Source organism: Pseudophryne corroboree, chromosome 12, assembly GCF_028390025.1.
Source record: "Pseudophryne corroboree isolate aPseCor3 chromosome 12, aPseCor3.hap2, whole genome shotgun sequence".
Lineage (NCBI taxonomy): Eukaryota > Metazoa > Chordata > Amphibia > Anura > Myobatrachidae > Pseudophryne > Pseudophryne corroboree.
In genome coordinates this window covers 67,970,917-67,996,267 of record NC_086455.1, presented here as the reverse complement: position 1 = coordinate 67,996,267, position 25,351 = coordinate 67,970,917, and the positions used below count along the sequence as shown (strand labels likewise).

Genomic DNA, 25,351 nt, shown 5'->3' with positions numbered 1-25,351 from the left:
AATTCTTATTTTCTCTAACGTCCTAAGTGGATGCTGGGGACTCCGTCAGGACCATGGGGATTATACCAAAGCTCCCAAACGGGCGGGAGAGTGCGGATGACTCTGCAGCACCGAATGAGAGAACTCAAGGTCCTCCTCAGCCAGGGTATCAAATTTGTAGAATTTTGCAAACGTGTTTGCCCCTGACCAAGTAGCAGCTCGGCAGAGTTGTAATGCCGAGACCCCCCGGGCAGCCGCCCAGGATGAGCCCACTTTCCTTGTGGAATGGGCCTTGACAGATTTAGGTTGTGGCAAGCCTGCCACAGAATGTGCAAGTTGAATTGTGCTACAAATCCAACGAGCAATCGTCTGCTTAGAAGCAGGAGCACCCATCTTGTTGGGTGCATACAATATAAACAGTGAGTCAGACTTTCTGACTCCCGCCGTTCTTGAAATATATATTTTCAATGCCCGGACCACGTCCAACAACTTGGAATCCTCCAAATCGTTAGTAGCCGCAGGCACCACAATAGGCTGGTTCAGGTGAAACGCTGACACCACCTTAGGCAGAAAATGAGGACGCGTCCGCAGTTCTGCCCTGTCCGTATGGAAAATCAGATATGGGCTCTTATATGATAAAGCCGCCAATTCTGATACTCTCCTGGCTGAAGCCAGGGCAAGTAGCATGGTTACTTTCCATGTAAGATACTTCAACTCCACCGATTTGAGCGGCTCAAACCAATGGGATTTGAGAAAATCCAAGACTACATTAAGATCCCACGGTGCCACTGGGGGCACAACCGGGGGCTGTATATGTAGTACTCCTTTTACAAAAGTCTGGACTTCAGGAACTGAAGCCAATTCTTTCTGGAAGAAAATCGACAGGGCCGAAATTTGAACCTTAATGGACCCCAATTTGAGGCTCATAGACAATCTTGTTTGCAGGAAATGTAGGAATCGACCCAGTTGAAATTCCTCCGTGGGGGCCTTCCTGGCCTCACACCACGCAACATATTTTCTCCAAATGCGGTGATAATGTTGTGCAGTCACCTCCTTCCTGGCTTTTACCAGTGTAGGAATGACCTCTTCCGGAATGCCTTTTTCCCTTAGAATTCGGCGTTCAACCGCCATGCCGTCAAACGCAGCCGCGGTAAGTCTTGGAATAGACACGGTCCCTGCTGAAGCAGGTCCCGTCTTAGAGGTAGAGGCCACGGATCCTCCGTGAGCATCTCTTGAAGTTCCGGGTACCAAGTTCTTCTTGGCCAATCCGGAGCCACTAGTATCGTTCTTACTCCCTTTTGCCGTATAATTCTCAGTACTTTTGGTATGAGAGGCAGAGGAGGGAACACATACACTGACTGGAACACCCACGGTGTTACCAGAGCGTCCACAGCTATTGCCTGAGGGTCTCTTGACCTGGCGCAATACCTGTCCAGTTTTTTGTTGAGGCGCGACGCCATCATATCCACCATTGGTTTTTCCCAACGGTTCACAATCATGTGGAAGACTTCTGGATGAAGTCCCCACTCTCCCGGGTGTAGATCGTGTCTGCTGAGGAAGTCTGCTTCCCAGTTGTCCACTCCCGGAATGAATACTGCTGACAGTGCTATCACATGATCTTCCGCCCAGCGAAGAATCCTTGCAGCTTCTGCCATTGCTGTCCTGCTTCTTGTGCCGCCCTGTCTGTTTACGTGGGCGACTGCCGTGATGTTGTCCGACTGGATCAACACCGGCTGACCCTGAAGCAGGGGTTTTGCCAGACTTAGAGCATTGTAAATCGCTCTTAGCTCCAGTATATTTATGTGAAGAGACATCTCCAGGCTTGACCATACTCCCTGGAAGTTTCTTCCCTGTGTGACCGCTCCCCAGCCTCTCAGACTGGCATCCGTGGTCACCAGGACCCAGTCCTGTATGCCGAATCTGCGGCCCTCTAACAGATGAGCACTCTGCAACCACCACAGAAGAGACACCCTTGTCCGTGGCAATAAGGTTATCCGCTGATGCATCTGCAGATGTGATCCGGACCATTTGTCCAGCAGATCCCACTGAAAAGTTCGTGCGTGGAATCTGCCGAATGGAATCGCTTCGTAAGAAGCCACCATCTTTCCCAGGACTCTTGTGCATTGATGCACAGACACTTTCCCTGGTTTTAGGAGGTTCCTGACAAGTTCGGATAACTCCCTGGCTTTCTCCTCCGGAAGAAACACCTTTTTCTGAACCGTGTCCAGAATCATTCCCAGGAACAGCAGACGTGTCGTCGGGGTCAACTGAGATTTTGGAAAATTCAGAATCCACCCGTGTTGTTGCAGCACTAGTCGGGTTAGTGCTACTCCGTCCTCCAGCTGTTCTCTGGACCTTGCCCTTATCAGGAGATCGTCCAAGTAAGGGATAATTAATACGCCTCTTCTTCGCAGAAGAATCATCATTTCGGCCATTACCTTGGTAAAGACCCGAGGTGCCGTGGACAATCCAAACGGCAGCGTCTGAAACTGATAATGACAGTTTTGCACCACGAACCTGAGGTACCCTTGATGTGAAGGGCAAATTGGGACATGCAGGTAAGCATCCTTTATGTCCAGGGACACCATAAAGTCCCCTTCTTCCAGATTCGCTATCACTGCTCTGAGTGACTCCATCTTGAACTTGAATTTTTGTATGTACAGGTTCAAAGATTTCAGATTTAGAATAGGTCTTACCGAGCCGTCCGGCTTCGGTACCACAAATAGCGTGGAGTAATACCCCTTTCCCTGTTGTAGGAGGGGTACCTTGACTATCACCTGCTGAGAAAACAGCTTGTGAATGGCTTCCAATACCGTCGCCCTGTCTGAGGGAGACGTTGGCAAAGCAGACTTTAGGAACCTGCGAGGGGGAGACTTCTCGAATTCCAACCTGTAACCCTGAGATACTACCTGCAGGATCCAGGGGTCCACCTGTGAGCAAGCCCACTGTGCGCTGAAATTCTTGAGTCGACCCCCCACCGCTCCTGAGTCCGCTTGTAAGGCCCCAGCGTCATGCTGAGGGCTTTTCAGAACCCTGAGAGGGCTTCTGTTCCTGGGCAGGGGCTGCTTGCTGCCCTCTCTTACCCCTTCCTCTGCCCCGAGGCAGATATGACTGTCCTTTTGTCCGCTTGTTCTTATAGGACCGAAAGGACTGCGGCTGAAAAGACGGTGTCTTTTTCTGTTGGGAGGGGGTCTGAGGTAAAAAGGTGGATTTTCCGGCAGTTGCCGTGGCCACCAGATCCGATAGACCGACACCAAATAATTCCTCCCCTTTATACGGCAATACTTCCATATGTCGTTTGGAATCCGCATCACCTGACCACTGTCGCGTCCATAAACTCCTTCTGGCAGATATGGACATCGCATTTACTCTCGATGCCAGAGTGCAAATATCTCTCTGAGCATCTCGCATATAAAGGAAAGCATCCTTTAATTGCTCTATAGTCAATAAAATACTGTCCCTATCCAGGGTATCAATATTTTCAGTCAGGTAATCCAACCAGACGACCCCAGCACTGCACATCCAGGCTGAGGCGATGGCTGGTCGCAGTATAACACCAGTATGTGTGTATATACTTTTTAGGGTAGTTTCCAGTCTCCTATCAGCTGGATCCCTGAGGGCGGCCGTATCAGGAGATGGTAACGCCACTTGTTTTGATAAGCGTGTGAGCGCCTTATCCACCCTAGGGGGTGTTTCCCAGCGCGCCCTAACCTCTGGCGGGAAAGGGTATAATGCTAATAACTTTTTTGAAATTAGCACTTTTCTATCTGGGTTAACCCACGCTTCATCACATACATCATTTAATTCCTCTGATTCAGGAAAAACTACAGGTAGTTTTTTCACCCCCCACATAATACCCCTTTTTGTGGTACTTGCAGTATCAGAGATATGCAAAGCCTCCTTCATTGCCGTGATCATATAACGTGTGGCCCTACTTGAAAATACGTTTGTTTCATCACCGTCGACACTAGATTCAGTGTCTGTGTCTGGGTCTGTGTCGACCGACTGAGGTAAAGGGCGCTTTACAGCCCCTGACGGTGTCTGAGACGCCTGGGCAGGTACTAACTGGTTTGCCGGCCGTCTCATGTCGTCAACTGATTTTTGTAATGTGCTGACATTATCACGTAATTCCATAAACAAAGCCATCCATTCCGGTGTCGACTCCCTGGGGGGTGACATCACCATTATCGGCAATTGCTCTGCCTCCACACCAACATCGTCCTCATACATGTCGACACACACGTACCGACACACAGCAGACACACAGGGAATGCTCTTATCGAAGACAGGACCCCACTAGCCCTTTGGGGAGACAGAGGGAGAGTTTGCCAGCACACACCCAAGCGCTATAATATATATGGGAACAACCTTATATAAGTGTTGTTCCTTATAGCAGCTTAAATATATCAAAATATCGCCAAAAAATGCCCCCCCTCTCTGTTTTACCCTGTTTCTGTAGTGCAGTGCAGGGGAGAGTCCTGGGAGCCTTCCTCACAGCGGAGCTGAGCAGGAAAATGGCGCTGTGTGCTGAGGAGAATAAGCCCCGCCCCCTATTTAGGCGGGCTTTTCTCCCGGAGTTTTAGATATCTGGCATGGGTTAAATAATAAGAATTTACTTACCGATAATTCTATTTCTCGGAGTCCGTAGTGGATGCTGGGGTTCCTGAAAGGACCATGGGGAATAGCGGCTCCGCAGGAGACAGGGCACAAAAAAGTAAAGCTTTACTAGGTCAGGTGGTGTGCACTGGCTCCTCCCCCTATGACCCTCCTCCAGACTCCAGTTAGGTACTGTGCCCGGACGAGCATACACAATAAGGGAGGCATTTTGAATCCCGGGTAAGACTCATACCAGCCACACCAATCACACCGTACAACTTGTGATCTAAACCCAGTTAACAGTATGACAACAGAAAGGGCCTCTTAAAGATGGCTCCTTAACAATAACCCGAATTAGTTAACAATAACTATGTACAAGTATTGCAGATAATCCGCACTTGGGATGGGCGCCCAGCATCCACTACGGACTCCGAGAAATAGAATTATCGGTAAGTAAATTCTTATTTTCTCTATCGTCCTAAGTGGATGCTGGGGTTCCTGAAAGGACCATGGGGATTATACCAAAGCTCCCAAACGGGCGGGAGAGTGCGGATGACTCTGCAGCACCGAATGAGAGAACTCCAGGTCCTCCTTTGCCAGGGTATCAAATTTGTAAAATTTTACAAACGTGTTCTCCCCCGACCACGTAGCTGCTCGGCAGAGTTGTAATGCCGAGACCCCTCGGGCAGCCGCCCAAGATGAGCCCACCTTCCTTGTGGAGTGGGCTTTTACAGTTTTAGGCTGTGGCAGGCCTGCCACAGAATGTGCAAGTTGAATTGTGTTACAAATCCAACGAGCAATCGACTGCTTAGAAGCAGGTGCGCCCAACTTGTTGGGTGCATACAATATAAACAGCGAGTCAGATTTTCTGACTCCAGCCGTCCTTGCAATGTATATTTTTAAGGCTCTGACAACGTCCAACAACTTGGAGTCCTCCAAGTCGCTAGTGGCCGCAGGCACCACAATAGGTTGGTTCAGATGAAATGCTGATACCACTTTAGGGAGAAAATGCGGACGAGTCCGCAGTTCTGCCCTATCCGAATGGAAGATTAGATAAGGACTTTTATAAGATAAAGCCGCCAATTCAGATACTCTCCTGGCAGAGGCCAGGGCTAGTAACATAGTCACTTTCAATGTGAGATATTTCAAATCCACCTTTTTCAATGGTTCAAACCAATGGGATTTGAGGAAATCTAAAACTACATTTAGATCCCACGGTGCCACCGGAGGCACCACAGGAGGCTGTATATGCAGTACTCCCTTGACAAAAGTCTGGACCTCAGGGACAGAGGCCAATTCTTTTTGGAAGAATATTGACAGGGCCGAAATTTGAACCTTAATGGATCCCAATTTGAGACCCATAGATAATCCTGATTGCAGGAAATGTAGGAAACGACCCAGTTGGAATTCCTCCGTCGGAACCCTCCGATCCTCGCACCACGCTACATATTTTCGCCAAATGCGGTGATAATGTTTCACGGTGACTTCCTTCCGTGCCTTAATCAAGGTAGGAATGACTTCTTCTGGAATGCCTTTCCCTTTTAGGATCTGGCGTTCAACCGCCATGCCGTCAAACGCAGCCGCGGTAAGTCTTGAAAAAGACAGGGACCCTGCTGTAGCAGGTCCCTTCTCAGAGGTAGAGGCCACGGTTCGTCCGTGAGCATCTCTTGAAGTTCCGGATACCAAGTCCTTCTCGGCCAATCCGGAACCACTAGTATTGTTCTTACTCTTCTTTGCCGTATGATCTTCAATACCTTTGGTATGAGCGGCAGAGGAGGAAACACATACACTGACTGGTACACCCAAGGAGTTACCAGTGCGTCCACAGCTATTGCCTGTGGATCTCTTGACCTGGCGCAATATTTGTCCAGTTTCTTGTTGAGGCGAGACGCCATCATGTCTACAATTGGTCTTTCCCAACGGTCTATTAACATGTTGAAGACTTCTGGATGTAGACCCCACTCTCCCGGATGAAGATCGTGTCTGCTGAGGAAGTCTGCTTCCCAGTTGTCCACGCCCGGGATGAACACTGCTGACAGTGCTATCACGTGATTCTCCGCCCAGCGAAGAATCTTGGCAGCTTCTGCCATTGCACTCCTGCTTCTTGTGCCGCCCTGCCTGTTTACATGGGCGACCGCCGTGATGTTGTCCGACTGAATCAACACCGGCTTTCCTTGCAGGAGAAGTTCCGCCTGGCTTAGAGCATTGTAGATTGCTCTTAGTTCCAGAATGTTTATGTGAAGAGACTTTTCCAGACTCGTCCATACTCCCTGGAAGTTTCTTCCTTGTGTGACTGCTCCCCAGCCTCTCAGGCTGGCGTCCGTGGTCACCAGGATCCAATCCTGAATGCCGAATCTGCGGCCTTCTAATAGGTGAGCCTTCTGCAACCACCACAGAAGTGACACCCTTGTCTTTGGTGACAGGGTTATTCGCAGGTGCATCTGCAGATGCGACCCTGACCATTTGTCCAACAGATCCCTTTGGAATATTCTTGCATGGAATCTGCCGAATGGAATTGCTTCGTAAGAAGCCACCATTTTTCCCAGGACTCTTGTGCATTGATGTACTGACACTTTTCCTGGTTTTAGGAGGTTCCTGACCAGATCGGATAACTCCTTGGCTTTTTCCTCTGGAAGGAAAACCTTTTTCTGAACCGTGTCCAGAATCATTCCTAGGAACAGCAGACGAGTTGTCGGGATTAAATGGGATTTTGGAATATTCAGAATCCACCCGTGTTGTCTTAGCACCTCTTGAGATAGTGCTAAAGCTGTCTCCAGCTGTTCTCTGGACCTTGCCCTTATTAGGAGATCGTCCAAGTATGGGATAACTAATACGCCTTTTCTTCGAAGAAGAATCATCATCTCGGCCATTACCTTGGTAAAGACCCGAGGCGCCGTGGACAATCCGAACGGCAGCGTCTGAAACTGATAGTGACAGTTTTGAACAATGAACCTGAGGTACCCCTGGTGTGCGGGGTAAATCGGAACGTGTAGATACGCATCCTTGATGTCCAAGGATACCATAAAGTCCCCTTCTTCCAGGTTCGCTATCACTGCTCTGAGTGACTCCATCTTGAACTTGAACTTTTTTATGTAGAGGTTCAAGGACTTCAGATTTAGAATAGGCCTTACCGAGCCATCCGGCTTCGGTACCACAAATAGAGTGGAATAATACCCCTTTCCTTGTTGTAATAGGGGTACTTTGACTATCACCTGCTGAGCGTACAGCTTGTGAATGGCTTCCAACACCCTCTCCCTTTCGGAAGAGACGGTTGGTAAGGCAGACTTCAGGAAACGATGAGGAGGATCCGTCTCTAATTCCAACCTGTACCCCTGAGATATTATCTGCAGGATCCAGGGGTCTACCTGCGAGTGAGCCCACTGCGCGCTGTAATTTTTGAGACGGCCCCCCACTGTCCCCGAGTCCGCTTGAGAGGCCCCAGCGTCATGCTGAGGTTTTTGCAGGAGCCGGGGAGGGCTTCTGTTCCTGGGAAGGAGCTGCCTGTTGGTGTCTCTTCCCTCTTCCTCTGCCTCGTGGCAGGTACGACAAGCCCTTTGCTCTCTTATTTTTGTAGGAGCGAAAAGGCTGCGGTTGAAAGGTCGGTGCCTTTCTCTGTTGGGGAGTGACTTGAGGTAAAAAAGTGGATTTCCCGGCAGTAGCCGTGGCCACCAAGTCTGATAGACCAACTCCAAATAACTCCTCCCCTTTATACGGCAAAACCTCCATGTGACGTTTTGAATCCGCATCGCCTGTCCACTGTCGTGTCCATAAGGCTCTTCTGGCTGAAATGGACATAGCACTCACCCGAGATGCCAGTGTGCAAATATCCCTCTGTGCATCACGCATATAGATAAATGCATCCTTTATTTGTTCTAACGACAGTAAAACATTGTCCCTATCTAGGGTATCAATATTTTCAATCAGGGATTCTGACCAAACTACTCCAGCACTGCACATCCAGGCAGTTGCTATAGCTGGTCGTAGTATAACACCTGCATGTGTGTATATATTCTTTTGAATAACTTCCATCTTTCTATCTGATGGATCCTTAAGTGCGGCCGTCTCAGGAGAGGGTAACGCCACTTGTTTGGATAAGCGTGTGAGCGCCTTGTCCACCTTAGGGGGTGTTTCCCAGCGCGCCCTAACCTCTGGCGGGAAAGGGTATAATGCCAATAACTTTTTTGAAATTATCAACTTTTTATCAGGAGCAACCCACGCTTCATCACACACGTCATTTAATTCTTCTGATTCAGGAAAAACTGTTTGTAGTTTTTTCACACCATACATAATACCCTGTTTTACGGTATCTGTAGTATCAGCTAAATGTAACGTCTCCTTCATTGCCAAAATCATATAACGTGTGGCCCTACTGGAAAATACGTTTGAATTTCTACCGTCGTCACTGGAATCAGTGCCCGTGTCTGGGTCTGTGTCGACCGACTGAGGCAAAGGGCGTTTTACAGCCCCTGACGGTGTTTGAGGCGCCTGGACAGGCATTAATTGATTGTCCGGCCGCCTCATGTCCTCAACTGACTGTTTAAGGGAAGATAAACCATCACGTAATTCCACAAATAAAGGCATCCATTCTGGTGTCGACCCCCTGGGGGGTGACATCTGCATATTTGGCAATTGCTCCGCCTCCACACCAATATCGTCCTCATACATGTCGACACCACGTACCGACACACACCGCAAACTCACAGGGAATGCTCTAATGAAGACAGGACCCACTAGCCCTTTTGGGGAGACAGAGGGAGAGTCTGCCAGCACACACCACAAAGCGCTATATATACAAGGGATATCCTTATATTAAGTGCTCCCTTATAGCTGCTTTAATATATATATATATATAGCCATTAATGTGCCCCCCCTCTCTGTTTTACCCTGTTTCTGTAGTGCAGTGCAGGGGAGAGACCTGGGAGCCGTTCTGACCAGCGGAGCTGTGACAGAAAATGGCGCCGTGTGCTGAGGAGATAGGCCCCGCCCCTTTTTCGGCGGGTTCTTCTCCCGCTATTTTTCCAGTCAGGCAGGGGTTAAATATCTCCATATAGCCCCTATGGGCTATATGTGAGGTATTTTTAGCCTTGTATAAGGTTTATATTTGCCTCTCAGAGCGCCCCCCCCCAGCGCTCTGCACCCTCAGTGACTGCCCAGTGAAGTGTGCTGAGAGGAAAATGGCGCACAGCTGCAGTGCTGTGCGCTACCTTATGAAGACTGAGGAGTCTTCAGCCGCCGGTTTCCGGACCTCTTCACGCTTCAGCATCTGCAAGGGGGTCGGCGGCGCGGCTCCGGGACCGGACTCCACGGCTGGGCCTGTGTTCGATCCCTCTGGAGCTAATGGTGTCCAGTAGCCAAGCAGCAAATCCACTCTGCATGCAGGTGAGTTTACTACTTTCCCCCTAAGTCCCACGTTGCAGTGATCCTGTTGCCAGCAGGACTCACTGTAAAGAAAAAAACCTAAACTAAACTTTCTCTAAGCAGCTCTTTAGGAGAGCCACCTAGATTGCACCCTTCTCGTTCGGGCACAAAATCTAACTGGAGTCTGGAGGAGGGTCATAGGGGGAGGAGCCAGTGCACACCACCTGACCTAGTAAAGCTTTACTTTTTTGTGCCCTGTCTCCTGCGGAGCCGCTATTCCCCATGGTCCTTTCAGGAACCCCAGCATCCACTTAGGACGATAGAGAAACATACATATAGCCTCAATGGCTATATGTGATGTATTCTTTTGCCATAAAGGTATTAAATATTGCTGCCCAGGGCGCCCCCAGCAGCGCCCTGCACCCTCCGTGACCGCTTGGTGTGAAGTGTGTGACAACAATGGCACACAGCTGCAGTGCTGTGCGCTACCTTCATGAAGACTGAAGAGCCTTCTGCCGCCTGTTTCCGGACCTTCAATCTTCAGCATCTGTAAGGGGGGTCGGCGGCGCGGCTCCGGGACGAACCCCAGGGTGAGACCTGTGTTCCGACTCCCTCTGGAGCTAATGGTGTCCAGTAGCCTAAGAATCCAATCCATCCTGCACGCAAGTGAGTTGAAATTCTCTCCCCTAAGTCCCTCGATGCAGTGAGCCTGTTGCCAGCAGGACTCACTGAAAATAAAAAACCTAAAAACTTTTTCTAAGCAGCTCTTTAGGAGAGCCACCTAGATTGCACCCTGCTCGGACGGGCACAAAAACCTAACTGAGGCTTGGAGGAGGGTCATAGGGGGAGGAGCCAGTACACACCACCTAATCCTAAAGCTTTATTTTTGTGCCCTGTCTCCTGCGGAGCCGCTATTCCCCATGGTCCTGACGGAGTCCCCAGCATCCACTTAGGACGTTAGAGAAAGTAAAATGTAAAAGTAAAAATTAAAAATTAATAAAATCTTCCACCAAGTGTGGGAACTCCACACAAGCCTTGTTAGTGCTGTGAGCACAGAAAAAACACTGAGATACTACACTGAGGTACTCGGGGATATGGAGGGGTGGAGAGTTCTAAATTTAAATATTCAGTGCCTTTGTTTCTGCTAAGCCGTCCATATCCCAAGAGTACTCCAGTGACCCCTAGTGGATGAAAAAGAAAAACCTAGAACCGGCCCTGCATACAAGGTAAATAGGTGGTATATGAGGTCACAATGAGCCCTTCTGAGGAATATTTGGCATTACGGTGGTATGGAAGCTCTCACTGGGTAATGAGAAGAGTCACTTTGGTTTGATATACACAGTATTTCTTCTTCGAAAATATGAAATTTCCATTTAACAAATGTACCATGCCAAGCCAGTTGAGTAGTCATTCTAACGCTGTAATATGTGCATGTTTTTTTGAAAGGGCACATATGCCAGCTGTATATATTTATATATATATATATATATATATATATATATATACATACAGTTTTAGATGTCATCAGTTGCCATAGACTGACGCTGTCTCACCTGGACAACTGCTGAATCATCTGCTGTAGAGAGTCCCAAGACTCTATGAGCTGCTGTATCTCAGAGTGGATGGCGGCTGCTCCCTCTGGGGAAGAGGTTTCAATCACCTGCTGACCCTGTGCCTCCACCTGAAGGTGCTGGAGATCCTTTTCTGAGCTCTCAACCAGCAGTACCTGAAAACAGAGCAGAGAATGGAGGAGGAGCCTTAACTGAGGGGTTTACAACTTGGATGTCTTACCTCATGACCTGGGGTGCAACAAGTGGGGTTCGTGGTGGATATGTGCTTATTGGGACACATACTGAATATGTCTTTCATGGACAAGGGAGATCTTTGGGAAGAGGGTGCTACCATTCAGAATTCTATAGAATCCACTAGTTATGCCCCTAGCTATGACCATTCTCTCTTCTGAAGCTGTTTCCCCATTGCCAACCCTCTCATGCCTAAAATCCACCCCACATAAGATTCACATAATCTGTACCTCAATATCTCTCTCCTCCCATTCCTTGCTGCCGTCCTGGTATGCCTCCAGCCTCCCTCGGGTTACCATGATCCAGTGCTGGAGGTCTTGCAGTGTCTTGTTGAATAACCAGTGGTTATTAATATTCTCTTTACTTTTCCTTATGTTATTCTGTATGACATACAAATGAAACAAACGTTATTAACATTTACACACAGATTATATTATGCAGTTTCCATATGATTTTTCTAAAAATAAATACTGAAAAACAGAGTACTGTCTGCCGTTTACCACTTCACCCCATACAGGAATAGGTCACTGATGGCTTCCCAGTGCCCTTATAAAGGGAATCCTACAAAGTATTCCTGTGGCATTTGTAGCGTCTTTGCTGCTCTAAAGTCTCTCACATCTACATTCAGGAAAGGAAGGAACCCAAGATAAGGTCAAGTGTCCAAAAAGTCCCAGGTTCACATTCCAGCGCATTTTATCCTTTGTGAACTTCATCAGGGGGAGAAACGTTTTCCCAATCCTTTCCTGAACCTAAGTTTGAGAGACTTTAGAGCATCAAAGTAACTACATAATTAAGTTTAATCTTTACTGTACTGTACACAAAGTTTCTGTTGATTAAAAACTGTATTTTTAAAGAAAACAGTATTACACTATGGGGTATATGCAATTGCGGTCGAATTCCCGAAAATGTCGAAAAACGGGACATTTTCGCCCAAAAAAAAAAATTTCGACAATGCAATTCAGTACTTTTCGTCAAAAAAAACGGACTTTCAAAATTTGACTTTTTGAAATTCGACATTTGTCAAATTCGACATTTCTGCAATGGTACAAATGCGGCAATTCGACAAAAGTATATTCAATTGAAGATTGTAAATTCGACAACAGTGCTTTTATACAGTAAATTCGTCATTTTCAATCCGCCACACTTTGCTGGCGGAATCTAATAAAATTTTCTAAAAACATGTTTTTTTGTGTTTTTTTTATTGGTAATAGCATATCTATTTATATTAGAAGGGATTAGGTACTTGGTTTGTCTATTTTGGAGGCACAAGTATTATTTATATATTTAAAAAAATAAAAAATAAAATATATATATATATATATATATATATAAAACCAGAAAGTACCGGCTCTCCCATCAGCTGTACACCTGCGCCGGGTGCCCGCAATGTGAAGTTCAATAGATACAAATGGATGTGCGGCACTCCAGACGACTTGAAATAACGAGACTCAGGCAGTAAATGAAAGCAACGTTTCAATGTTTAACACATCGTCTTCAGGCTTGAAGACGATGTGTTAAACATTGAAACGTTGCTTTCATTTACTGCCTGAGTCTCGTTATTTCAAGTCGTCTGGAGTGCCGCACATCCATTTGTATCTATATATATATATATATATATATTTTTTTTTAATGGAATGGTAAAAATCAGAAAAAAAAATGTGTGGGGTCCCCCCTCCTAAGCATAACCAGCCTCGGGCTCTTCGAGCCGGTCCTGGTTCTAAAAATCCGGGGGAAAAACTGACATGGGATCCCCCGTATTTTTAAAACCAGCACCGGGCTCTGCGCCTGGTGCTGGTGCAAAAAATACGGGGTACAAAAAGCGCAGGGGTCCCCCGTATTTTTTACACCAGCATCGGGCTCCACTAGCTGGGTAGATAATGCCACAGCCGGGGGTCACTTTTATACAGCGCCCTGCGGCCGTGGCATTAAATACGCAACTAGTCACCCCTGGCCGGGGTACCCTGGAGGAGTGGGGACCCCTTCAATCAAGGGGTCCCCCCCTCCAGCCACCCAAGGGCCAGGAGTGAAGCCCGAGGCTGTCCCCCCCATCCAAGCGCTGCGGATGGGGGGCTGATAGCCTTTTGAAAATTGAAAGAATATTGTTTTTTCCAGTAGTACTACAAGTCCCAGCAAGCCTCCCCCGCAAGCTGGTACTTGGAGAACCACAAGTACCAGCATGCGGGAGAAAAACGGGCCCGCTGGTACCTGTAGTTCTACTGGAAAAAAATACCCAAATAAAAACAGGACATGCACACCGTGAGAGTAAAACTTTATTTCACACATGTCGACACACACATACTTACCTATGTTCACACGCCGACCTCTGTCCACTTGTCCAAGTAGAATCCACAGTGTACCTGAAAATAAAATTATACTCACCTGATCCAGTGTCCTGTGGTCTTTTATTATAATCCACGTACTTGGCAAAAAAAAAAAAAAACGAACACCCGGACCAGGCGGACTGAAAGGGGTCCCATGTTTACACATGGGACCCCTTTCCCCGAATGCAGAGACTCCCCCGTGACCGCTGTCACAGAAAGGTCTCTTCAGCCAATCAGGAAGCGCCACTTCGTGGCACTCTCCTGATTAGCTGTATGCGGCTGACCGCGGGTGACCTCACCGCTGACCGCAAAGTTCCCACCATTGAATATAATGGTAAGGCTTTGCGATGCGCTGTCTGACAGCTCAGACGCGCATAGCCAATCAGCAGAGTGCCACGACGTTGCGCTCGCTGATTGGCTGAAGGGACCCTCTGTGACAGGAGTCACGTGGGGTCCCGGCATTCGTGGAAAGGGGTCCCATGTGTAAACATGGGACCCCTTTCAGTCCGTTTGGTCCGGGTTGCCGTTTTGTTGTTTTGCCAAGTACGAGGATTATTTAAAAAGATCCGGACACTGGATCAGGTGAGTATAATTTTATTCACAGGTACCCCGGATTCTTCAGTGACGAGGGGGGCGTGGCAGTCGGTGGGTCAACATAGGTAAGTATGTGTGTGTCGACATGTATGAAATAAACTTTTACTATCACGGTGTGTGTCTCCTGTTTTTATTTGGGTATTTTTTTCCCAGTAGAACTACAGGTACCAGCGGGCCCATTTTTCCACCCGCATGCTGGTACTTGTGGTTCTCCAAGTACCAGCTTGCGGGGGAGGCTTGCTGGGACTTGTAGTTCTTCTGGAAAAAACAATATTCTATCATTTTACTCAAGGCTATCAGCCCCCCATCCGCAGCCCTTGGATGGGGGGGACAGCGTCGGGCTTCACCCCTGGCCCTTGGGTGGCTGGGGGGGGACCCCTTGATTGAAGGGGTCCCCTTTTCCCCAGGGTACCCCGGCCAGGGGTGACTAGTTGGATATTTAATGCCACGGCCGCAGGGCGCTGTATAAAAGTGACCCCCGGCTGTGGCATTATCTGTCCAGCTAGTGGAGCCCGATGCTGGTGTAAAAAATACGGGGGACCCCTACGCTTTTTGTCCCCCGCATTTTTTGCACCAGGCGCAGAGCCCGGTGCTGGTTTTAAAAATACGGGGGATCCCATGTCAGTTTTCCCCCCGGATTTTTAGAACCAGGACCGGCTCGAAGAGCCCGAGGCTGGTTATGCTTAGGAGGGGGGACCCCACGCAATTTTTTTCGGGGTTTTTCCCGTTTTTTTTACATTTTTACAAGTCTAATCAAAATCCGTCAAATCGGCCGTTTTTCGACAGCGGGACTGTCTAATCCGTTTTTTATTGAATATGTTGAATTCCGGCACCCACATGCCGGAATTCAACGGTCGAATTGTGTCGAATTAAAAAACGGGCGAAAAAATAAGAATTTACTTACCGATAATTCTATTTCTCATAGTACGTAGTGGATGCTGGGACTTCCGTAAGGACCATGGGGAATAGCGGCTCCGCAGGAGACTGGGCACAAAAGTAAAAGCTTTAGACTAGCTGGTGTGCACTGGCTCCTCCCCCTATGACCCTCCTCCAAGCCTCAGTTAGGATACTGTGCCCGGACGAGCGTACATAATAAGGAAGGATTTTGAATCCCGGGTAAGACTCATACCAGCCACACCAATCACACTGTACAACCTGTGATCTGAACCCAGTTAACAGTATGATAAACGTAGGAGCCTCTGAAAAGATGGCTCACAACAATAAACAACCCGATTTTTTTTTAACAATAACTATATACAAGTATTGCAGACAATCCGCACTTGGGATGGGCGCCCAGCATCCACTACGGACTATGAGAAATAGAATTATCGGTAAGTAAATTCTTATTTTCTCTGACGTCCTAGTGGATGCTGGGACTTCCGTAAGGACCATGGGGATTATACCAAAGCTCCCAAACGGGCGAGAGAGTGCGGATGACTCTGCAGCACCGAATGAGAGAACTCCAGGTCCTCCTCAGCCAGGGTATCGAATTTGTAAAATTTTGCAAACGTGTTTGCCCCTGACCAAGTAGCTGCTCGGCAAAGTTGTAAAGCCGAGACCCCTCGGGCAGCCGCCCAAGATGAGCCCACTTTCCTTGTGGAATGGGCTTTAACAGATTTTGGCTGTGGCAGTCCTGCCACAGAATGTGCAAGCTGAATTGTACTACAAATCCAACGAGCAATCGTCTGCTTAGAAGCAGGAGCACCCAGCTTGTTGGGTGCATACAGGATAAACAGCGAGTCAGATTTTCTGACTCCAGCCGTCCTGGAAACATATATTTTCAGGGCCCTGACTATGTGAAGGGGATTACCACTTTCCCCTCCACGGAGCGGCGGGCGGTTTCCAGTCTGGAGGGGCTTGCATCCGAAAGGATTCAAGCCCCTCCAATCCCAGCGGCGTATTTCAAACGGCGCGCCAAGCGCGAGCCAATCAGGGCTCGCGCCTCGGCCGCCAATCAGAGCTCGCCGCGGCGAGCCAATCGGGGCTCGCCGCGTCATAGCTCCGCCCGCTCCCGGCGCCATATAAGAGGCGCTGCGGAGCGGGACCAGTCAGTCGGACGGCGGACGAGGACAGAAGAGGAAGAAGAGCTCCTGCGGAAGAAGACGTCGGCGGAGAAGAAGACATCGGCGGTGCGGAAGAAGACGTCGGCGGTGCGGAGGAAGACGTCGGCGGAGGCACCCAGGAAGACGGAAGACGGCGACCAGCGGCGGATGTCCGGCGGAGAGTGCTGCAGCGTGTGGAGAGCAAAAGAGCTAACGAAGCTCCCCGCTGCAGCCTCTCCCTCCGCGACAGGTAGGCGGCCCTGGGCCACCTCTACCTATATATAATCCTCCCTAAAGCACCAGGGACAGGCACTAGGCCTGCGGGCAGAGTCAGGCCCTGTCGGCCTGTGTGCACGTTAGGCAGGCCTCCGGCCTGTGCCCACTCCAGGCCCCAGGCCTGTGCCCTCCCTCCAGGCCTCAAGCCTGTGCCCTCTCTCCAGGCTCCGGCCTGTGCTCTCCCCAGGCCTGTGCCCTCCCTCCAGGCCCCAGGCCTGTGCCCTCTCTCCAGGCCCCAGGCCTGTGCCCTCCCTCCAGGCCTCAAGCCTGTGCCCTCACTCCAGGCCCCAGGCCTGTGCCCTCACTCCAGGCCTGTGCCCTCACCCCAGGCCTGTGCCCTCACTCCAGGCCTCAAGCCTGTGCCCTCACTCCAGGCCCCAGGCCTGTGCCCTCACTCCAGGCCCCAGGCCTGTGCCCTCACTCCAGGCCCCAGGCCTGTGCCCTCACTCCAGGCCCCAGGCCTGTGCCCTCACTCCAGGCCCCAGGCCTGTGCCCCTCCTTCAGGCTCCTGCCTGCGCCCTTCCGGCTGGAAGTGGGCTGTGCAGCAGCTCTCGAGGGGTCAGAGGTTGCTGTTTGAAGCCGACCGGCCCCACGCGGTGTATGACCCAGGGGATTGGAAGTGTGGAGTAACGTTCCCGTCCCACACGTCGCCATCCCCCGGTCATCGGAAGTGGGCCAGTCTGTTCCAGACCCCCGCCCTCCCTTGTGAACCGAAGGCACCGGCTGGTGTCCAACATCCGGAAGGTAGGACTAGTAAATCGGGGTATACTGTTAGGCCGGGGAAGTGTTCCACTGACTTGCCGGGTAGTGCACGTGTTAATTAGTACAGTCTCCGTTGATTGGGGCAGAACCAGTAGCCTCCAGTTGTTTGAGTTAGTTTGTTAGGCAGGCGTAGTTGGCTGTATCGTTGTTAGCCGTAGAGTAGCCTGCAGGTAGGGAGGTTGTTCTTCTTGTCCCAACAGGAGTGGAGAGGTGCGACAATCAAGGTGACCCGCAAGTTGGAAGTGAGTATCACCCTGTGTCTGTCTGTCGGTCATCCCCCCTGTATACCGGTCCGGAGGGTTTGCTCGCGGACGCGAGGACCCCCCTCTCACCACACAACGTGCGAGAGTGCGAGTGTGTGAGAATTGGGTAGCTGAGGCCTATTGGCCAGTGATGACCTTCCGCCCAGCCGGTTAAGGTCGCGGCTACCCCTGACGTGTCCCGTACTCCAGGCGGAGGTCGGGCGTACGTCTCAACCGACATATTCCTCTCTTTCCAGACCCCTGTCGTCCGCGGTGAGGTGGTGTCCGCCCTGAGGAGTGGTCTCGAGAGTGAAGTCTCTGGCGTGCCTGGAAATCGTCTGCGGCGGCGTTGCACAGGTGGGTGGAGTGACGACACCTGCACAGCAGCAGGCGGTACATCCCTTGTTAGCCGCTCACACTTGGCGTAGTCGGCAGGATGGACGAAGATCGGTCACTACCCACGGCCGAGAAGCCGTGGACAGATGCGCCGAAACCACGCACTCGGAGAGGCTCGACTGCCAGCTCCACTGATGTGGTGGCGAGGGGAACGGACGACGAGCGACGGAGGTCGTCGCGTCGACTCAACGTCGGACCAGCCCTCGCCCACCTACCCCGTTACGACGGTCGCAATATGACCTTAGAGGACTGGAAGGCCCGACTAGAGGCGACATTCCTCATCTATCGGGTGCCCGACGACCTGCAGGTGCCCCTCGCCCTGAATTCTCTGGAAGGCGAGGCTCGTCGGACGATTCTCTTGCGGCCCGACGATGAACGCGAGGAGCTGGAGGAGATCTATAATATCCTGGGGGATATTTATGGCGACACCTCCTCGGCGGGGACCCTCCGGCAGCGTCTGTTTGGCCGGTTCCAGAGGGAGGATGAGTCCATCCCCCAGTATGCAAACGCGCTCCAAGAGATGATGGGAGAAGTGCGCCGGAAAGACCCCGATGGGTTTGGGGCGCTCACCAACACCAGCCAAATATTGCGGGACCAGTTCGCCATGGGACTCCGGAACGTGCCCCTGAGGCAGGTGATGCTGGATAAGATATCCCAGGATGACACCCTGACCTTCCATCAGGTGGAGATCGACGCCGTAGCCAGGGACCGCAATGCCAATTACGGGCCACACGCCGTTTTTCCCCAGTGGGTACAGCCGATCTCCGCGCCCGTGGCTAGCCGGGAGACCAATCCCTTAGAGACCTGCGTGCAAGACCTGAAAGAGGCCTTCCTTCGGGTGACTAAAGAAATGAGGGAAGAGGTCTCCCAGCTGAGGGAGGAAGTGTACCGGCGTGACCAGCGGGGCACGGAGTCCCGTGAGCGGGACACCAGGCGGCCCCGTGGGCGAGGCGCGGAACCGGACGGCCGTCCGGGAGAGGGCCGGGGCCCTCGTTGTTACCGATGCCATCGGTATGGGCATATTGCGCGGACCTGTACCGAAGCAATCCCGGAGGCACAGTTAAACTGACCTCCCTCGCGGTAACGGGACCACCCGTGGGGGGGAGCGATGGGGAGAGATCAGCCATTAACGAACAGGCTGAATTGGTAGGAGAGTGTCCCGTGGTAGTCAGCCGCCTCGGCGGGAAAGATCAGTCCTGCTTGTTGGATACCGGCTCTCAGGTATCCACCATTTCTGAGGCCTGTTTTCTTGAACATTACGCCCATCTTAAAAGTGAGGTGTCCGAGAGCTTCATTACCCTCACGGCGGCTAATAACCTACCCATTCCCGTGGTGGGGGTGGTGTGGATGGAGATGGTAGTTTGTGGCCGAGAGCTGGGTAGGAAGGGGCTGCTGGTAGTCAGCAGCCCGGGACTGAGCCATGGCCCAGTGATCCTCGGGATGAATGTACTCCGACATCTCGACCAGCTCTTGTTCCAGGAAAATGGGCCACAATATTGGAGGAACCTGGGAGTCCAGCGCCCCGTCCAGCAGGCACTCCAACAAGTGGGACGACGGGGAATCAGGGCCCTAGGGACAATCGAAGAGCACCTGGGCCTTTTGAAGGTCGGTCACCACCAGCGCCTGGAGTTGCCACCTCGCCAGGAAGTCCTGATCCCTCTGGAAGTGCGGACCCATCAGAGCCTAAATGGCATGGAGGTGATGGTCGAGCCCACTGATGTGCTGAGGGTAGGGTCTGGAGTGATGGTGGCACGGACCGTGTCGGTGGTGACCGGTGGAAAGGTCTCCGTCCGCTTTTGCAATCTTACCGACCAGCTTTGCCGAGTCCCGGCTGGGACAGTTATCGCTCAGGTGGTGGCGATTCACGAGAATAGCGTTCAGGGTATGCGTAAACTGTCCCTACGGCCAGAGGCTTCCGAGGCATGGGCGTTATCCGTTCAAGTGGAGGAGCAGGAGGGGCCCTGCCCCGAGTGGAACGGTACCATGATCCGTACACAGATGGACGTGTCGCTGGAAGAGTGCGCGGCCGGGGACGTAGCCAAGCTGGACCAGATGCTCTGGAACCGTCAGAAGGTGTTCTCCCGGCATGAGGAAGATTTTGGGTATACGGAGGACCTGCAGCATGAGATCCGCACCGGAGACGCCCCCCCGGTTCGGGAGCGGTATCGGCCGATACCGCCCCGGTTGTACCAGGAAGTAAAGAGCATGTTGCGTCAGATGCTGGACAACCACGTGATCCAGGAGAGCAAAAGTCCCTGGGCTGCACCCATAGTCTTAGTCCGGAAGAAGGACGGGACTATCCGGTTCTGTGTGGACTACCGGAAGCTGAACAGTTGCACCGTCCGGGACGCTTACCCTCTCCCTAGGATCGAGGAGTCCCTAGCTGCACTGGGCAATGCGAAGTTTTTTTCGACCCTGGACCTGGCCAGTGGATACTGGCAAGTGCCGGTGGCCCCCCAGGATAGGGAGAAGACCGCATTCGTCACTCCCATGGGGTTGTTCGAATTCTGCCGCATGCCGTTTGGGTTAAACAATGCACCCGCCACCTTCCAGCGGATGATGGAACGGTGCTTGGGAGACTTGAACTTTGAAGCCTTGCTGATTTACTTGGACGACATCATTGTGTTCGCCCCGACCTTGGAGGAACACTTTGCTCGACTCGACCTGGTTCTTCAGCGGTTGGAAGCATACGGCCTGAAGCTCAAGCCCCGGAAGTGCCACCTGTTGAAATCCAGCTTGGAGTACCTCGGGCATGTAGTGTCACGTGATGGGGTGTACCCAACCCCCAGCAAAGTGGCGGCCGTCCAGGAATGGAAGGTGCCCACCACCGTCACGGAATTGCGGGCATTTCTGGGCTTGGTGGGGTACTACCGGCGCTTCATCAAGGATTTCGCCCGGATCGCGGAACCCCTACATGCCTTGCTTAGGGGGATTGCGACCACTAAGAAAGCTGCCCTGGAGACTTGGGGAGAAGCGCAGAACCTGGCCTTTGACCAACTGAAAGGAAGTCTCACGGAAGCTCCAGTGTTGGGGTACGCAGACTTCGAGAAGCCCTTCGTCCTATACACGGATGGGAGTCTACAGGGGTTGGGCGCGGTCTTGGCTCAGGTCCAGGATGGGCAGGAGCGGGTGATTGCTTACGGCAGTCGTAGCCTGCGAGAGACCGAAAGGAACCCAGACAACTACAGTTCCTTCAAGTTGGAGCTACTGGCAGTGGTGTGGGCCGTGACCGAGAAGTTTGCGGAGTACTTGACCGCCACCCACGTGGATATTTTCACGGATAACAACCCCTTGGCGTACCTGGAGACCGCCAAGTTGGGTGCCTTGGAGCAACGATGGGTGGCCAGGTTGGCCAAGTTCTCCTACAAAATCCGCTATCGACCGGGGAAGAGTAATGCCAACGCAGATGCCCTGTCTCGTTTTCCGGTGGAAACCCCCGAACCTGGTGGGGAAGAAGAGGACTGCGGCGAAGAAATGCCGGATCTCACTCGTGTGCGGCAGGCCACGGCCGGAGAGTTGTACCGACAAAACGCCCAGACTGCCTTGCTTAGGTACACGGAGATGGACTGGGCACAGGAACAGCAGGCTGATGAGGATTTGGACCTCGTTCGACAGTGGGTACAGAGGGGTCATGTGCCATCCCGCCAAGAGCAGGATGGACTGACCGGGTTCTGTAGGAAGGTGGTACGTCGTTGGGACCATTTGCGGGTCTGCGCTGGTACCTTGCGGAGACGCTGCTATGCGTACTGTGGAGCAGATGGTCGTGCCAGAAGCCCGGGTGCGGTCGCTGGTGGAAGAGGCGCACGAGCAAGGGGCCCATTTGGGACCCTATAAGACATACCATTGGTTGAGACGCCAATATTTCGCCCCCCGGCTGCAAGCGGTCGTGGACCAGGTGTGTCGTGAGTGCAGGCGGTGTGCGGTAGTTAAACCACCGGAACAACACGTGCCCATCCAGACGATCCGGACCAGTCGGCCACTGGAGATGCTGATGATCGACTACGTGTTGGTCGGGGAATCTGTAAGTGGGCACCAGTATGCCTTGGTAATGACTGACCACTTCACTAAATTCACGGTAGTGGTTCCCACCCGAAACCAGACCGCAGAGTCGGCAACACGAGCGATCGTCGAACATTTCATTCGGCAGTACGGTTGTCCTGAGCGGATCCATTCGGACCAGGGTGCCTGTTTCCAGGGGCAGCTGATGGAGCGCCTCTGCCAGCTTTATGGCGTTCAAAAGTCCCGCACGACACCTTACCATCCGCAGGGGAATGGCGCCTGCGAGAGATTCAACCGGACTCTGCTGCAGATGCTCCGCGTGTTGGAGCGTGCCGAGAAGCAGCGATGGCCCGAACGTGTTCAGGAGCTGGTCTGGACTTACAACAACAGAGTTCACCACACCACGGGATTTTCACCTTTTTTCTTGTTGTTCGGCCGACCCGGACGGGAGGCACACGACTTACAACTGTCCGGGACTGAGGAGGTAACGCCCCTCGCCCCTGCCGAATGGGTCGAGGACCATCACCTACGTCTGAAGGCGGCGCACGAGTTGGCTGGGAGGCTGATCGCCGACCACCAGCATCCACCTGTGAGGTCCCACGAGCCTGGATCGTTGGCCGTGGGCCAGCGAGTGTTGGTGCGAAAGGTTCGCCCAGGGGGGAAATTGTCCGAACGGTGGGAAGTAACCCCATACCTTGTTCGCCGTCGCTTGGACCCGGGGGGACCAGTGTATCAAGTGGAGTCTACCGATGGGACGAGACGCCTGCGCACGTTACATCGTAGTAAACTGCGACCTTGTCCGTTCCCGGATCCGGCGAGCGGGGCTGAGTCCCCGGCAGCGGAGGACGGGTTAGGGGCCCCTATCGAGGACGCTCTGACCCCTCTGTCAGACGAGGAATGGTGGTTGCCGGTGGAGGAGAATCATCCGGAGGAGGCATCGGAACCTCAACCCCCAGCCGAAGTAGTGGCCTCTCCCCTGCCAAGGCGCTCTCTGCGCTCAAATAGGGGCGTTCCGGGCCCTCGCTACGCGGATCCGAACTTTGTGTGGTCGGATTCTTGCTTTGTGGAGACCACAAAGGACAAAGGGGGGGGAAATGTGAAGGGGATTACCACTTTCCCCTCCACGGAGCGGCGGGCGGTTTCCAGTCTGGAGGGGCTTGCATCCGAAAGGATTCAAGCCCCTCCAATCCCAGCGGCGTATTTCAAACGGCGCGCCAAGCGCGAGCCAATCAGGGCTCGCGCCTCGGCCGCCAATCAGAGCTCGCCGCGGCGAGCCAATCGGGGCTCGCCGCGTCATAGCTCCGCCCGCTCCCGGCGCCATATAAGAGGCGCTGCGGAGCGGGACCAGTCAGTCGGACGGCGGACGAGGACAGAAGAGGAAGAAGAGCTCCTGCGGAAGAAGACGTCGGCGGAGAAGAAGACATCGGCGGTGCGGAAGAAGACGTCGGCGGTGCGGAGGAAGACGTCGGCGGAGGCACCCAGGAAGACGGAAGACGGCGACCAGCGGCGGATGTCCGGCGGAGAGTGCTGCAGCGTGTGGAGAGCAAAAGAGCTAACGAAGCTCCCCGCTGCAGCCTCTCCCTCCGCGACAGGTAGGCGGCCCTGGGCCACCTCTACCTATATATAATCCTCCCTAAAGCACCAGGGACAGGCACTAGGCCTGCGGGCAGAGTCAGGCCCTGTCGGCCTGTGTGCACGTTAGGCAGGCCTCCGGCCTGTGCCCACTCCAGGCCCCAGGCCTGTGCCCTCCCTCCAGGCCTCAAGCCTGTGCCCTCTCTCCAGGCTCCGGCCTGTGCTCTCCCCAGGCCTGTGCCCTCCCTCCAGGCCCCAGGCCTGTGCCCTCTCTCCAGGCCCCAGGCCTGTGCCCTCCCTCCAGGCCTCAAGCCTGTGCCCTCACTCCAGGCCCCAGGCCTGTGCCCTCACTCCAGGCCTGTGCCCTCACCCCAGGCCTGTGCCCTCACTCCAGGCCTCAAGCCTGTGCCCTCACTCCAGGCCCCAGGCCTGTGCCCTCACTCCAGGCCCCAGGCCTGTGCCCTCACTCCAGGCCCCAGGCCTGTGCCCTCACTCCAGGCCCCAGGCCTGTGCCCTCACTCCAGGCCCCAGGCCTGTGCCCTCACTCCAGGCCCCAGGCCTGTGCCCCTCCTTCAGGCTCCTGCCTGCGCCCTTCCGGCTGGAAGTGGGCTGTGCAGCAGCTCTCGAGGGGTCAGAGGTTGCTGTTTGAAGCCGACCGGCCCCACGCGGTGTATGACCCAGGGGATTGGAAGTGTGGAGTAACGTTCCCGTCCCACACGTCGCCATCCCCCGGTCATCGGAAGTGGGCCAGTCTGTTCCAGACCCCCGCCCTCCCTTGTGAACCGAAGGCACCGGCTGGTGTCCAACATCCGGAAGGTAGGACTAGTAAATCGGGGTATACTGTTAGGCCGGGGAAGTGTTCCACTGACTTGCCGGGTAGTGCACGTGTTAATTAGTACAGTCTCCGTTGATTGGGGCAGAACCAGTAGCCTCCAGTTGTTTGAGTTAGTTTGTTAGGCAGGCGTAGTTGGCTGTATCGTTGTTAGCCGTAGAGTAGCCTGCAGGTAGGGAGGTTGTTCTTCTTGTCCCAACAGGAGTGGAGAGGTGCGACAATCAAGGTGACCCGCAAGTTGGAAGTGAGTATCACCCTGTGTCTGTCTGTCGGTCATCCCCCCTGTATACCGGTCCGGAGGGTTTGCTCGCGGACGCGAGGACCCCCCTCTCACCACACAACGTGCGAGAGTGCGAGTGTGTGAGAATTGGGTAGCTGAGGCCTATTGGCCAGTGATGACCTTCCGCCCAGCCGGTTAAGGTCGCGGCTACCCCTGACGTGTCCCGTACTCCAGGCGGAGGTCGGGCGTACGTCTCAACCGACATATTCCTCTCTTTCCAGACCCCTGTCGTCCGCGGTGAGGTGGTGTCCGCCCTGAGGAGTGGTCTCGAGAGTGAAGTCTCTGGCGTGCCTGGAAATC

General features: G+C 52.8%; 1 protein-coding gene across 5 annotated transcripts in view; it reads right to left on the bottom strand.

Annotated features, from left to right (window-relative positions):
* Positions 1 to 25,351, bottom strand: part of SYNE3 (spectrin repeat containing nuclear envelope family member 3) — a 199,381-nt gene that overhangs the window by 69,316 nt on the left and 104,714 nt on the right. For all 5 annotated transcript variants that reach the window (XM_063947611.1, XM_063947615.1, XM_063947614.1 and 2 more), the window contains 2 exons: positions 11,966 to 12,115; positions 11,487 to 11,659 (listed from right to left, as the gene is read on the bottom strand). In XM_063947611.1, the coding sequence (XP_063803681.1) occupies positions 11,487 to 11,659; positions 11,966 to 12,115 (323 nt within the window). The remainder of the gene's footprint in view (positions 1 to 11,486; positions 11,660 to 11,965; positions 12,116 to 25,351) is intronic.